The 16,111-nt window shown below is 32.3% G+C and overlaps 1 protein-coding gene across 2 annotated transcripts in view; it reads right to left on the bottom strand.

Annotated features, from left to right (window-relative positions):
- Wnt4 (Wnt oncogene analog 4) overlaps positions 1–14,453 on the bottom strand; it is a 149,610-nt gene extending 135,157 nt beyond the window's left edge. Inside the window, exons 1-2 of one of the 2 annotated variants that reach the window (XM_070106466.1) lie at positions 14,071–14,453; positions 12,143–12,841 (exon numbers count right to left, since the gene is read on the bottom strand). In XM_070106466.1, the coding sequence (XP_069962567.1) occupies positions 12,143–12,768 (626 nt within the window). In that variant the 5' untranslated portion in view covers positions 12,769–12,841; positions 14,071–14,453. Of the gene's footprint in view, positions 1–12,142; positions 12,842–13,642; positions 13,734–14,070 lie in introns of those variants that run through there. The other variant, XM_070106467.1, reaches the window with a different exon arrangement.
- Between the last annotated feature and the right edge of the window lie 1,658 nt (positions 14,454–16,111).

Here is a 16,111-nt window from a genome sequence, read left to right as displayed (position 1 = left end):
AAGCTCTGCATTTAAGCGTTCTGTTTGAGTTAATGTGTTTGAAAGACTAATTAATTAGTAGTTTTTTAAAATTGATTAAATTTTCTAAGTCCTATAGTATATAAATTATATAATATTTTTTCTTCACGCACATTAACAGTTCAGTGTTTTTAAAAAAAGAACTTCCAATTACCATTGCACAACCCTTTAAAAATATTCAATAATCGTAAAACAAATTGCGACTATAAAGACTTACTGTGAAAATAGTACTGGTCAAAACTGTTTATGAACACAATATGCAGAAAACTACATGTTCCTCGGAAAATTAAAAAAAAAATAATGTACTCGTTTTCCTGTTATTGCAGATGGGCAAAACCAGATTTGCACAGAAGATCACAGTGAGGATTGACATGGTGGTACCCCTTATAAATACATGTCAACTAGCTGTACCCTGCATCGTTGCTACGCCGCTAACTAAAATAAATTTGTTCATTTCATACTTTTCCATCAAGCCATGTGTAAACGAATAAATTAGAAGGTTTTCCGACGCGGGAGCAGGCCACATAGAGCTGCTCATGTTAGAAGCATGGATTCTTCAAATGTAATCCACATACTAGCAACGATTGTCCTTGTACTTTGTTGATAATCATTGCAAAAGCGAGTGTAATTTACGGTGTACAAACGTTTGAATTCGGGAATCAATGCGATACGTAACAACAGTACGTCTTCACCTTTGAATTTTTCAGTAAAAATTGTTGTCTCTAGAAAGGACACACAGACAAACATTCATTTATATACGTACATTCATATGGTATATACTTGTATGTATACTTGTAGATACCTCCCAAACTAAGAAGCTAAGAACTAAAGAAAAGCTAAGTTCGGGTGTAACTGAACATTCAGCTAGTTGGAAGGAACAATGACGGGAAAATACTTTGAGGTGTTGACAAAACTTTATATTAAACAAGTGAGAAAGAGCTAAGTTCGGGAGTAACCGAACATATAATATTATACGCTACTAATTTTCAAGAACTAAGCCGGAGAAATACTTTCGGGTATTGGTAGAACTTTCATTATTCGAAGATATTTATATTTAATCAACCTAGTTAACTCAAATGAGTATATGTGATATAAACTCAGCCTAAATCTAATATATTGGGCATATGCGGAAAAAGTCAACCTAATAATCGAAAGTCATTTTAGGGAAATGAGGATAAGGCTAAGGTCTAGACCAAATCGGTTAATTTCACTAAGCTGTAGTATATCAAATAATATTCTTACTTAATGACCGATAGATTCATAAAAATTCCACCGGATGTTTTAAATTCGTATATTAAGTACAAGTATATGGGGGCTAGGTATATTATTGACCCGATTTAACCAATTTCAGGCATAAGAAAATACTGTTAATATAGGGAGACGCTCTCTTAAGGTGTTATAAAAAAGCGATAATTGAACAAAAACTATTATGCTCGGTCGAAAAATTTAACATATTTTGTATTCTATTAACTTCTATTGTAGGTCATAGACTCAGATAGTTTCATTACTACATTTGACTTGGCAAATGAGATATTGTAGGTATGTGAATAAATACAACGAAAAATGTTAAATTTAATTTATTAGGTATATGAGGAGGAAGCTAATTGGAGGATCGGAAACCATTATGATAAATGAGGTTAAGACTAAGGTCTAGCTGAATTTCAATCATAATCAGCTCTACCACATCATTTCAAAAAAATGTGTCCACTTAATTTCCTTAAAATATCACACATATTGACCAACATTAACTTTCGACATTATTGAAGTATACTCGAGAACACCTTTCCACGAAATTTTATAAAAATAACTCATATATTGACAGTCGTATTTGGCATAAAGTTTGCTAAAATAACCAATATGATTATAACGTCACCTAAAATGCAAAACAAAGTATCATCAAAAATTTGAAATTGAGCTTTTTAATAATTATGGTTTACTACTCATAGTACATATACAAATATACAAAGTTTTAAGCTTCTACTTGGAGATATAACCAAATATAAATTTTTTCTAATTATGAGTATTTTCTAATTTATATTGTTATTTTGTATTTTACATGAAGATATAGACTAACTAAAGCATATGCAATATTATACGCTCACTTAATAAGAAGCTAAGATATTTTACATACCAATATATACGGGATATAACCCGTTTAAAATTCTTATATTCGGTAAATGGGGTAAGGGGATGTATTGACCCGATTTTTCACATTTTGGATACACATTATTATTTTTCAGTGAAATATTTTCTCCAAATTTTAGCAATATGTATCACTAGTTGACCAATTTTTTTGGTAAAAAGTCAGTTATAGACTCTGGGCACTATTTGATATCTGAAATCCGAATTTTTGATATTAGTAGTAATTTTTAGAGTAAGATGGTGTACCTCAAAGGCACTATTTACTCAAAGGTTTATTTCGATAGCGTCATTCGCTCTCGATTTAAATTCTGTAAAGTGAAAATTTCATATGGAATTTTATAAGGGGCGAATATGAAGGTAATATTATCCACCAATGCTTATGACGTATTTATTTACTGAGTTATCTCATTTTTAGTAGTTTTCAACATAACCGTTTCATGGGGAGTGGGTGGGCTTATCATACGATTTCATATATTGTCGCACTGTCTCAGGAGGGGCCAGAAAGATTTTTCGTTGGCAAATTTAGTTAGAGAGATATTTGCATTAAACTTACTGGCGTTCTCTACTTCAATTCGCAGTACCAAATTACAGTTTTGTATGTTAATTTGCGGGTTAGTTATAGCATTTTTAATATTTTCGATTCCGATTCCGCCCATAACATCTATCAAATTTGATCAAGATTCCTTAACTTTAATTAAGTTATCGCTGGTAAAGACGGGCGGACAAACTGTCATACAGGAATTCAACTCGTCATCCTGAACATTTATATACAATATATGTAACTCCGCATCTATCTCGATTAGTTGTTGGTTTTGTTAAAACAACCGTTAGCCAAAAAAAGCTATTACACTCTCTATTGCAATACACAAACAATGATTAGTAAAAAGAATACGCTATTCAGGAACAAATCATGCAAAATTAAAGTATTCATTTCTGATGTAACGAATTTTATATCAGATAATTAGTGAAGTAAGTAAATCAAATCCTTTTAATGCAACGATATGACACGAGCATCATAGAAAATCACCATTTCCTCTATTTCTCAAGTAAAGCAAATATATGGTAAATTAAGAGTTTGTTTTACTTAGCGGTACAGTTAGTAAATTTTTAGCAACGACAATTCTTATCTTTCAATATAAAATTACTACAACAATTTAATTGTGGTTTGTTAGTATGGTATTGTTTATTCGTGAGTTTTTTAGAACCAGGCAATAACCTCGTGAAAACATATTAAAGACGCATTTATACATACAGTTATATTTAATTTAGTACATAGGTATGTTTATGTGTGTACCCACATCCGTCTAAAAACATATGCACTCGTTTCATACATTTTGAACTCCTTTTATTTCCGAATCTGTTTTAGGTGAACAACATGAAGTCTAAAGTCGTCGCAATGAGATATTTTTAGGAAATAGTTTTGTGAATGTAAACTTTCATATATTGTGCTTGACTCAGAAAAGGAGTAAGGGTGTACATACTACACATTTATGTACTTCTAGTTCATTTTGTTTAAGTTCTCGTCGGTGTAATTGATGCAACAAATTGCAGAGATCAAAGAGCCGACGAATACATTTCTTCCGCGATATAAAATAATAATATTATATATATATATATTTAGGCAGTCAGCCATGTAAGGTGTTTTTTTAACTCTTCCCACAAGTTTCATAGAGTACTGTTGGTTATAACAAAAAAATAACAAGTAAGGAAGCGCTAAGTTTGGATGTAACCGAATATTTTATACTCTCGCAAAGTCAAATGGTATACTCGTTTTAGATTTCTTTGTGGATCTTGCCGCCTTGTTCTATGTTGACCGATATGTTCGGTAAAAAGTCAGCTATAGGCACTGGGGTCCACATATTTATTACCTAGGGGCTTGAACAGTTTTGCCTCGATTTAGACAATTTTTGGTCACAAGGTGGCATACTTCAAACGCATTATTCACGCAAAGTTTTTCCCCGATACAATCATTTTTGCTTGATATGCATAGTGGAAAGTGACAGAATCAGATGGAATTGAAAATGGTGTTATATGGGAAATAGGCGTGGTTGTAGTCCGATTTCGCCCATTTTCGCACTATGACATAGAAATATGAAAAGAATGTTATGCACCAAATTTGGTTGAAATCAGTTAATCAGATCTCAAGATATGGGTTTTCACCTAAAAGTGGGCGGTGCCACGCCCACTGTCTAATTTGAACGCGGTTCCTATAAAGTCATATCATACCACCCCAGAGATAAAATTTTATCTCTGGCGCGTTTAGTGCTTGATTTATCGCGCTTTTAGTAGTCTTTAACAGTACCGTTATATTAGGAAAATGGCGGAGTTGCCACCTGATTTCAACTATTTTCACACTGTAGGTAGAGGTTCTAAAAACATTTGCTTCCAGTGAATTTTGTTATTATAGCATTAGCGGTTTAGGAGATATGCATATTAAACCTATTAGGGGCGGGACCAGCGCTAAATCACATTATTTTTTTAAGAAAAATTATTCACTTAATTTCATTGAATAGCATATCCAATATTACACTTTCACTATATTTACTAAGATATCTTACATAATGACTGATATATACGGAAAAAAGACAACCGGAAGTTTGAAACTCTTATATTCTTATCAATTTTGTTATAAGGTATAGAGGCGGCTATGGAATATGTTGACCAGATTTTATCCACTTTTGGTATTACGACATATCATTACCAGAAATATATGATCTCTGAATTTGATTAAGATACCTCACAGATTGACCGATAACCAATATATGGAAGAAGGCCAAGCCGATGTTTGAAAATCCTTATTTAAGGTATATGGGGACTAGTGAAACCTGATTTCATCCATTTTGGGCAAAACTTTCATTAAGATATCTTACATATTGACCGAAAGGTGTGATAAATTCAACCGGAAGTTTGAAAATTGTTAATATTAGTTATATGGAGGCTAAGGGAAGTACTGTAAAGTGAAAGAATCCGATGTAAATTAAGTTTTGTTCTATGGGAAGTAGGTGTAGTCGTCATCCGATTTCACACATCCATTACAAGTATTCATTTCCCATTTTCACACCGTACGATAATAATGTCTGCGAAATCTTACACACCAAATTTGATGGGCAGTGACCATTGTCCAATCTTTACACGTGCTCCTATTAAACTCCTCCCTACCATCTTCGTTGTGAAATTTAATGTTTGTGGCGCATTTACTCAGTGAGTGTGTAATTATCTGATTTTGCACATTTTCACAGTATATGAAGAAGTGCTAAAAGGACTTCTTCTCAACAGATTTAGTTAATTTAGCTTAAACGGTTTGAAAGATATGTAATTACAACCAGTTACAAGACGGGGCCACTCTCACTTTTAGAAAATTCGTAGTCCATAGGTGTCTTTTTTATATCTTAATTTAATGATTAGTTAACAGTTTTATATCTTCATATAATGATTAGTTATATGTTTCCGTTTAATGGCGTTTTGTGAGCGTGGCAGTAGTGCTACTGGGTCCATCTGCAATACCGACCGCCCTATTTTGCCAGGGAAGAAGTATACAAAGTTTCACTACGGTATATTTTTACCTAAGTTGCAGTTTACTCAGACAGATGGACGAACAGACAGTCTCCCGGCTTTCAACCATAGATAACATGATACGAAACTATTTAAACCGAGAGAGCGCTGTCAAAGTTCAAATTGTTTATAACATTTGACAGTGGTGTCACTATGGAAAGAAATAAGTTTTGAGATTTTTTAATATATTTCTTGGGTATTTTTCGGTTTCCATTTCACAGAATAATATAACATAATTAAAATAAGTTTAACACGAATTTATTATTTCTTTTTTATATACTCAATCAACAAATAGCTTTTGATAATATATTGGGAAGTCAAAGTTAACATAACATTTGTGAGGAATTCTATCCAAAATATGTATATACGTAGACAATTGATACTTCTGAGCAAAACAATATTCTGCGACAAAATACCCGCTCTTTCTTAAAACTATATTCAATCTATTGAAGATTAGAAAAAAACGCAAAAGTCACTGATTTCGCAATTTATTTCTGCGGGATTCTAAGTGGTAGTTCGTTGTTTTGCTTGTCATCTGTTCAGTGCCGCCAAAAAAAACCATGAGATCATGAGCTCTCTCAAAAAGCAAAGAGAAGAGTCTCAGATCATGATATCCATGCTTTCAACTTACTGAAAAATGATTTTCTCAATATATGTTTAGCAACCATCTATCAGTTAAGTTCTGGGAAACTTTACCGAAAAAAAAGTACGCATTTACAATAATCAAACTATCTGTAGGTAAGTTAACCACAACTTGGTGAAAACGATTCTTTCAGCTAATACTATCATCCTGTTAAGCCCCCAGCGTTTAAAAAATAGCCTTGACGGACGGTAGATTTAAACCCGGTTAACTGCGCACTAAATAGGATCCATATTTATAGGTGACAGACAGCAGCAATGCGAGTTAGTGAATAGCTGAATGTCATATTAATAACATTTTCAATATAACAAAACAACAATGGATAGAAAACAAACATTACGCTTGATAGCTGACACTAACCGACATATTCGACATAATGTCTACTAGAATAATGAAAATCTTTATATAGAGTACATGTACGTGAGGCTTAACCTTATAAGCTCTATTTGTGCAAAACCGACTTAATTGGTGCTCGAGTTATATTCTGTAAGATGAAATATTCATATGGAATTTGAAATTCTTATACTTGGCGTGGTTGTCGTCCGATTTCTCCAATTTTCAAAACGTCACATGCTATTGGCGAAATAATGTTACCAATTTCGGTTGAAATTGCGATTAGTTCTTGAGATTCAGGATTTCACCGAAAGGTAGACAGTGCCACACGCATTGTCCAATTTTATACCAACTCCTATGTATATTAAATCCCTTGCGTACAATCTCGGATGCATTGTTATATGACCAAAATATGTTAGAGTAAAATGCTTTAAGGCTATTGAAACAAGCGATTCTTTTCACTTGATACAGTGATAATATTTATATCTTTTATAATATTTTCTTCGTTTCGTATTTTCTAAGAGAAAACTCAGTGAACCCTCTAACTACAATAGATGGAAACCATTATGGTATATACGCAATACACTTGTTGCTTAAAAAATGTACAGCTACACAGTAAATTTATAGCGTATATTACACCGTATATTGTAAGCGTACATACTTTTATACTCGAATATGTCAGTCTATCCATACAACGGGTATGTGGAAAACTATTAGATGTAAGATAACTCAATAAAAAATACGTCAGAAACATACAATTTCACAGCAAGATGCCACGGAAAGACTTTTTAGGAACCAGTGCAAAATTGGACAATGAGCGTAACACCGCTCACCTTTAGGTAAAATTGCATATCTCAAGAATACATACTTGTATATGTAAATGTATGAATATGTATATTTTGGAAAAATAAGATTTCATATTTTAAGACTTAAATAATTGTTGCATATAAAGTTTATTTACCAATTCATTAATTAAATATGAGCAATGGTATTTACATATGTTAACAATTAGGATTAAAATATTAATTATACATATATTTTACAAACATACTATGTACCATATGTATTTAATTACTATTGCCATGTTTTGTTAAAATTTATGTTTTGAATATTACTTTGCTAAGTTGCAAAATACGCAACAAAAGATAAGACTTTAGCATTTCATCTTTGCTGGCATCATGCCTTCGAAGCTATACATGTACATGTTGCCTCTTCAAAATGTGGGTGCAAATGAAAACCGCCAAAATGACAGTTCATTGCTAGCAATATACAGCATGAAACTTTTTTAGACATCAATTGCTAACCAGTAGCAATGAGCAGTCTCCATTGGCAATACTGCTAGCCATTTAGATATTTATCAATCTTTAATTGCCCGTCAAGATGCCCCGTTATAGTATGCAAATGGGCGAAGTTGGACAAAAGCCTTCGTACTCCTGCACTTTACATTATGCAAATCAAGCACCAATGAATATATAGGAATAATGCTTTACACAAATAGTGTCTTAGTATACCTTTCATCTCAAGTCTAAAAATTGTCAAAACCGGACCATAACTTTTCAAACTCACAGATATTGAATATATTGCTGATGGCTGAATTTTTACCGAATATATTGGTCAATCTCTGAGATAAATTATTGAAATTCTAAAAGAATCTTTTCCTAATAATAATGTGCAAAATCGGATATAATACCCTATATACTTTAAAATTTTCAGACTTCCAGCTGACTTTATAGCGTATATATCGGTAAATATTTTAGGAATATTTAGTGCACGTATAATACTGGATATACTATATAGACCAGGGGAGACAATTTTTGAAAACAAAAAAACCAAAGCATAGTAGGATGAAACCCATCGGAAACAAAATATAAAATAACAAACATTAAGGGAACAAATAAGGAAGCCGGTATAATCATTGTTGCTTGATTTGGATACTGGAAAGTGAAAAAATCAGATGGAATTTAAAATGATGTTATACGGGGAATAGGCGTGGTTGTAATCCGATTTCGCCAACATAGAAATATGAGAAGAATATTGTGTACCGAATTTGGTTGAAATCGGTTAAGCAGATCCCAAGATATGGGTTTTCACCTAAAAGTGGGCGGTGCCACGCCCACTATCTAATTTTGAACGTGGTTCCCATAAATTAATCTTATACCATCAAAGAGATAAAATTGACTGTCTCTGGCTTGCTTAGTGCTTGATTTATCGCGCTTTTAGTAGTTTTTAACAGTACCGTTATATGGGGAGTGGACGGGGTTGTCACCTGATTTCACATAGGAGATATGCACATTAAACTTATTATGGGGAGGGACCACGCCCACTTTAAAAAAAATTTAAACAGTAAATGCCCCTCCCTAATGTGATCCTGTGTACCAAATGAGAGTCTTGTATCTTGTTGTGGAGCTTAGTTATGGCAATTTATTTGTTTTTGATTAATGGCGTTTTGTGGGCGTTGCAGTGGTCTGATTATGCCCATCTGAAATACCAATCGTCTTACGGTATCAAGAAATATGTGTACCAAGTTTCATAAAGGTATCTCAATTTTTACTCAAGTTACAGCTTGCACAGACAGTCACCCGGATTTCAACTCGTCTCTTCATACTGATTATTTATATATACAAATGTATGTAACCCTATATTTATTTCGATAAGTTTTAGGTGATACAAACAACCGCTAGGTGAACAAAACTACTATACTCTGTAGCAACAAGTTGCGAGAGTATAAAAATAATTTACGAGTTATCTGAGCTCGAAAGCGGAAGGGGAGGGGCGGGATTGAATTTATGTTTTTTTATGAAAGTAGTATTATTTATGAAAGTAGTATGGCAATGTTGTAGGTAACGAAAAGATACATAACATTTATTTATAAATTAATTCAGAAAAGCTCAAAATTTATGTGAAAAATACAAATAAACAAGTTTTTGGGATTTTTATTTTTATATTGTACTGAAAGGTTTTTTCTTTCACCAAATTTGTTGTAAACTTACCTCCTTATGTCCCAAACACACTGTATTTTTAATTAAAAATATTTATTTTTTCTCTTCTATTTTGACCTAATATCGGAAAAAAAACATAATTGTCAATGAAAAATTTTCATATCAAAATATCAGATTTTTTTAAAAGGTCACCAGGCTTTATATTCGCTAAAATCTCTACTTTTTGATGGTATAAAAATTAAATACATTACTATGATAAATTTTCTCAAAAAATAAAATAAAAACCTACAAAACGATTTAAAACTGCTTTTTTACTGTTGCTACTTCAAAATAATAGGTATGTTCAATCCTTGTCTCTTCTTTATTCATATTTGGAAAAAATTTACCATAGTAACGTATACATTTTTATACCATCAGAAAGTATAGAATTCAACGAAAAAACAAGCTTTCTGATTTAAAAAAAAATTTTAAATTTTGACTTGAGGATCCTTATTGAAAATTAGGATTTTTTTTTTCAATATAAAGTCAAAATAAAGGAGAAAAATAATAATTTTAAATTTAAAAAAGACAGTGTGTTTGGTAAATAAGAAGATAACTTTTCACCACATTTTGTGAAAGAAGATTGTCTTTTGTGCAAGATAAAAATAAAAAACCCAAAAACTTGGTTATTTGAATTTTTCGCATAAACTTTGAGATTATGCGCCGTATTTTTTTCTTTAGAACTCATAGTTTTTCCAGAAGTTTACATAAACCGTTTGTATCCTTTCATTTTCCCGACATCGCCCGTAAATTATTTTACCCTTCATGTTTGTAATTTTAGCTTTTTATTAGATGGGTTTAAACCTACTATGAACTTCTTCTTTTTTTTATCATTTTTAAAGGCTTCTGCACTAGTCTAGCAGTTGAATGCCGAAAGTGTGTGTAAAATGGCCCTCGAATTACCTTGGCTGCTTTGTACCACATATAATGATTTTCAGCATTCTAGTAGACTTTATGCTAAATACGTCAATCAGTATGTGAGTTATATTCATAAACATACATGGGAACAAGCTCTGGAGTATACTTGAGTCTTTTAAACATTAATGCAATCAGTCCACCCGTTCTCCTAGACCCAATATACCCAATATAGTGATTTTGACTTTCAACCTTACTTTAATGTGGTTTCCTCTGGTTGGTGTTTTTCTCTCAATACCAATACATTAAATTAACCCCATTGGTTGAGTGGGAAAAGTCAACCAAATAATCGGAAATCATTATTTTAGGGATATGGGATTTAGAATAAGGCCTACACCAGTTTTAAATTCGTATATTAGGTTAATGGTAAGGCTTAGGGGCGGTAAGGCTAGGTTTATTATTGAACCAATATTATCTATTTTTAGCATCAGGACATATTATTTATAGAAAAAGATGTTTTCTGAAGCATTCTTTCGACAACGTCATTGGCTCTCGATTTGTATATGTATGTACTGTAAAGTGGTAGAATTATATGGAGAATTATGATATATTGCTGTAGACCCACTTCGCCAATTTTCTAAACGTAAGTTATGAAAGTCAAAATTAGATTATACACAAAATTTGGTTAGAATTGGTAAAGTAGTGCGATATAGGGTTTTCCCGAATCTTCCCAATTTACGACGACTCCTATGAAGCCCTTCAGAAGCATGTTAATATGTAAAATGTATCTTACTTGTAGAGTTATCGCAATGTTAGTAGCTGTCAACATAACCATATATATGGAGAGTGGGGTGATTGTACCTATTTTCCAGTGTTTGAAGAAGTAGTTGAAAGACTTATTCTCAGCATATTTGGTTGATATAGGTCTAGTGATTCATAAGATATGCACATTAAATCTATTAGAAGGCGGGGCCACACCACTTTAAACAAAGTTTTACACCACAGATACATACATATTCATACTTTGATAAGCTGTACTTTGCTTGTAAATTGCAGATTTGTATCTTAATTTGTGGGTTAGTTATGGCGTTTTATAGGTTTTTGATTAACGACATTTTGTGGGCATGGCAATAGCCTGATACCGCTCATATGGAACTCATTAAACTCGTCTTGGCTTCCGTATAATTTATGTATGTTTACAAATACAACTATAATACCAATCTCTAGTGGTTTTAGGTGTTGCAAGCCACCGCTAGGTGAACGAAACTATTATACTCTGTAGCAACATGTTGCGAAAGTATATAGTAAAAAATGTTTTATTTTGTAAGCTCTCCTCCTGTAGAATTTTGATTTTGTGACATACCATAACTCACGCACAGGGGTCGATTTGAAGTTTTACATGTTCTGCACGGCACGAACGGATTAGTGGACAAGTACACATTTACTTATCTTAAAATTCTGAGTAACTTATGACTATGTCGATTATTACGATACGTACGAAGCAACAATGTTTTGCTGATGTAATTTTTATTTATAAAACCAAACACAGTTAGTTTTCTGTTTTGGTCTTTATCAAATGTAAAAGTAATGTAAGTTATTATATTAATAAAGAAATTATACTTACAGGTACGTATTCTGTCCTCCGTTACTACCACTTATATTTGTTGAGTCCATTAAATTGATTTCACTTTCAATTTTTGTTTGCATTTTACGGCTTCCGCTATTGCGAGCAAAATCTTCAAGGTTAGATCCTTTGCTTTTTGGTATAATAATTCCCAAATTCGCCAAACCTGCTAATGCGTGGCCATATTGTTGACCATAAGACTTGATTTGCTTATGTCCTCTAAATTGACCAGTAGAAATAAAATCTGTGTTGTGCCCTAGTCCTGATACTGCTGCTAGCGGTAAGTCACTGCCAATTTTTATACTTCCTTGATCCCCTAATCCTGTTTCAAAGTTAACAGATACTCCCGTATTCGCTTTACCAAAATTATTATCAGTATTTATATCTTTGCTTGTAGTTCCGCCTCCACTAAAAATTGTCCCCAGCATACTATTATTAGTATTTATTGAAGCAAGATCGTTCACATTTACGCCGGAATTGTTATTGAAGTGGTCATTATTTCCTACGCTGTTTTCATTTTTGTTTCCCGCTATGCCAGTCTTCAACAGTTCAATATCATTGCATTGGATGAGCTGTAGGTGTAACAGCGATAATCCCATACTACTGATGAGCCACAGCAGGTGCATTTTTATTTCATTTAGGTCGATAGTGACATAAAAATAATTAAGTATGTTGGAAGATTTTCCATTTATAGGACATCTAAAATTAAGATGATTGGTAAAAAATCATGTTTCAGGAAATTGCTGATGTGAAAGTAAGTATGGGTAGTTGCTTAATTAATTTTCGCAGCGCATCATTTTCGTTTATAAATGTATGCATTACAAACAAAAGGATGTTTATGTGCATACAAATATGTTTATGTTTAGATGTCACATTTAAATGCATACTAATTCACAACCTCTATCTATCTATGTTCTCACTCATTAGTACAATCCTACCCATGCAGTTAAATCAATTAGTTAAAACAGTATACTCGTAAACTAAAAACTCATCTAGAAGCCGACAATTCGTTTGCAATACAATCACCTGTCAGCCAGTATCATATAAGTTGTAAATATGAAAAATGTATCGAATTCATTCCGGAACAAAACTATTAGTTTTTGTTTATCAAAGAAAAATAAAGTTAAAAATATGGTACGCAGTAGTTCTTTTATATATAGTATAATAGATTTCCTGATGATCAGTTTTGAATATATTTAAAAAAAATTATTACTCCTCAGTGTTAAAACGTTTAAGTTAAATAAACTAACTCTTTAATAAATTGTTTTATTCGACAAGTATTATATATTTATATAACCAGTTAAAATTTACTAAGGATATTTTAATTGCTCACGAACAAGAATTTTTCGTATAAACGTATAATATTGACATAGTATTTATATTTGTTCCTACTCTTATTTAAGTTTACAAATTTTTAAATCATATTGCTTTCACTTTTTAAGATTTAATGCATATTTTTAAGTATTTTAAATAATTATTAAAACCAATATAAAAATGTACTTTTAAGATCTTCCATCAAATGTAGCTATTGCCTATTTTGCTTTTCTACAAGCCAATGTATTCGAGTATGAACATTTATATTGTATGTGCATATCTAATCGCTGTGTATGTATGTATATATCAAGCATCTATTTGGAGAAGGGATGCATCTGGCTAGTAATTTATGCTATATTATATTTACAAGGGTATTTGAGTGTGATGGAAACACATTTTCAAAACAAATCATAGACAGGTGCATATGCAGAATTTACAGAATAAAAAAAGACGGACTTGATAATTGGAGCGTGCTTTAAGATTAATGAGTGCGGACACTTTTCAAAAAATATTAAATTTAGGCAATAAAAAAGAAATGTATGGGGTGTATGCTAAGATAATAAAAAAACGGCAATAATTTTGAAAAATATATTATTTTTGTACAATAACATTACTTTTATGGTCTTGCCCAATGAAATGTAGTAAGGAAATATACTTGGTATTTATAGGTTCATTGATCACACACTTCAAGTTCAGAACGTTATAACAATTTCTTGTCTCTATGGCAACCACCGTACTATATTAGTGGACCATTTTCACTGAATATCAGTTCTGAGCATATACATAAATTTAAATTTTTTAGGGATAAGTTTGGACACTCATTTGATAAGATACGACTTATATCACATTTCCTGTGCAGGCGTATTATTTCACTACAACACTCCGTAACATCCGATTAACTGAAAACTTGAAGCAGCAAAATATCTAAATTTTATCCGTACGCACGTTCATCGCCGAACTCGTTCTTTTCTCAACTGCTGATGTTGCGTCCAGCCTTTCAAGTACACAACGAGTCATTGCCGCATTGGCTTTGTTGATTTCTTTTACTTGCAGCTCAGCTGTTGCGTGCTGGTCGTTTATTCCAACCCTCAGATGGTATATACATATGTACATGTTTATATTTACAGACACGAGCACTAATTTCATGTTGGGCTTGTGCGCAGCCGGGAGGTACGCACATTAACGTTCGCGCGCCATAAATGTTTTATATTTCTGCGGTCGCTCGGTCGAATATATTTTATAAGACTGCATACATACTATGAATGTAGCGTGGAGTTTGACAGCAGTCGTCAGTCAATTGTTGGATTGTTTACCAGTATATCACAGTGTTCTTATTTTATACTAATTCTGCACATTTATATTGTGCCTTACATTTAAACGACATTGCCATTGCAGAGCAGTTCTTTTGATAAAATAATCAAATGTTTATCAGTATTAAGTAATAATAGATACGTATTTTATTCGTTAATACAAGTATTATAAGTAAATATCTGATGAATGTACTTATAAGTATTTGTTCGTTAAAATAATAAGTATTTGTTGTATCAAAACACATTGAACCAAGTGTGGTGAAAACTTATACTAATATTCTTATTAAAGCTGTGTGCAACACGTAACACTTTTCTCAGAGTTGAGTTGGGGTGAAAAAATTTGCTATGATGTAAACGAATTTTACATTTTACTGTGCATTATTAAATACATTGGTAAAATGAACAAAATTAAAACAAAAATACTTGCTTGCTATTTATAATACTAATGAAAAATTTTATTAATTTGAATATTCGTTATTAGTTGAGAATTTTAAGCAACTACTACGCTACTTGCATTCGGTACACCTACTTACACACTTATGTACAATATATATCTTCATTTATAAATATATATTTATAATAAGTTTGTCACGAAGTTGGTAACACCCAGAAGGAAACGTCGGAGACCCTATCAAATATATACATGTATGGTTTAAAGTTTATCTTTGTAAATTAAATGTATCGAATATATGTTGCATTATGAGTAAATCATATAATCGTTAAATGGGGACAGGGCGTCGTTAGTATTCGATTTCAGAAGTTTTCAAACAGTGCGATAAAATGCTCCCTGATAGAGACTTTTTAGTTCGTGAGATATGTATTTACCTAAAACCGATTTCGGGTCTATCTCTACTTTTCAAAACACGTATTACCATATCGGAGACCCTATAACATATATATTATATATAAATGATCAGCATTATGACTTGAGTTGATTTAGCCATGTCTGTCTGTCTGAATATATACGAACTAGTCCCTCAGTTTTCAAGCTATCGATCTGAAATTTTGCTCCTATATTTTGCTTACTAAGAAGCTGCTTATTTGTCGGAACGACCAATATCGGACCACTATAGCATACAGCTGCCATACAAATTGAACAATCGAAATCAAGTGCTTGTATGGGAAACTTTTTTATTTGACGTAATATCTTCACGAAATTTGGCATTGATTATCATTTAAGACAATAATGCAATCTCCGAAGGAATTGTATAGATCGGAAAGTGATTGCACTGAAAATTGTTTTATTGGACGAGGTATATTCACGAAATTAGATCGGAATCAAGTGCTTGTAAGGAACCTTTGTATTTGTGAAGGGTATTATAGCTTCGGTGCAACCGAAGTTAAC

Source organism: Bactrocera oleae, chromosome 3 (genome assembly GCF_042242935.1).
Source record: "Bactrocera oleae isolate idBacOlea1 chromosome 3, idBacOlea1, whole genome shotgun sequence".
Classification (NCBI taxonomy): Eukaryota; Metazoa; Arthropoda; class Insecta; order Diptera; family Tephritidae; genus Bactrocera; species Bactrocera oleae.
The sequence above is the reverse complement of the archived record's forward strand: the minus strand, read 5'-3'. Positions and strand labels throughout refer to the sequence as shown.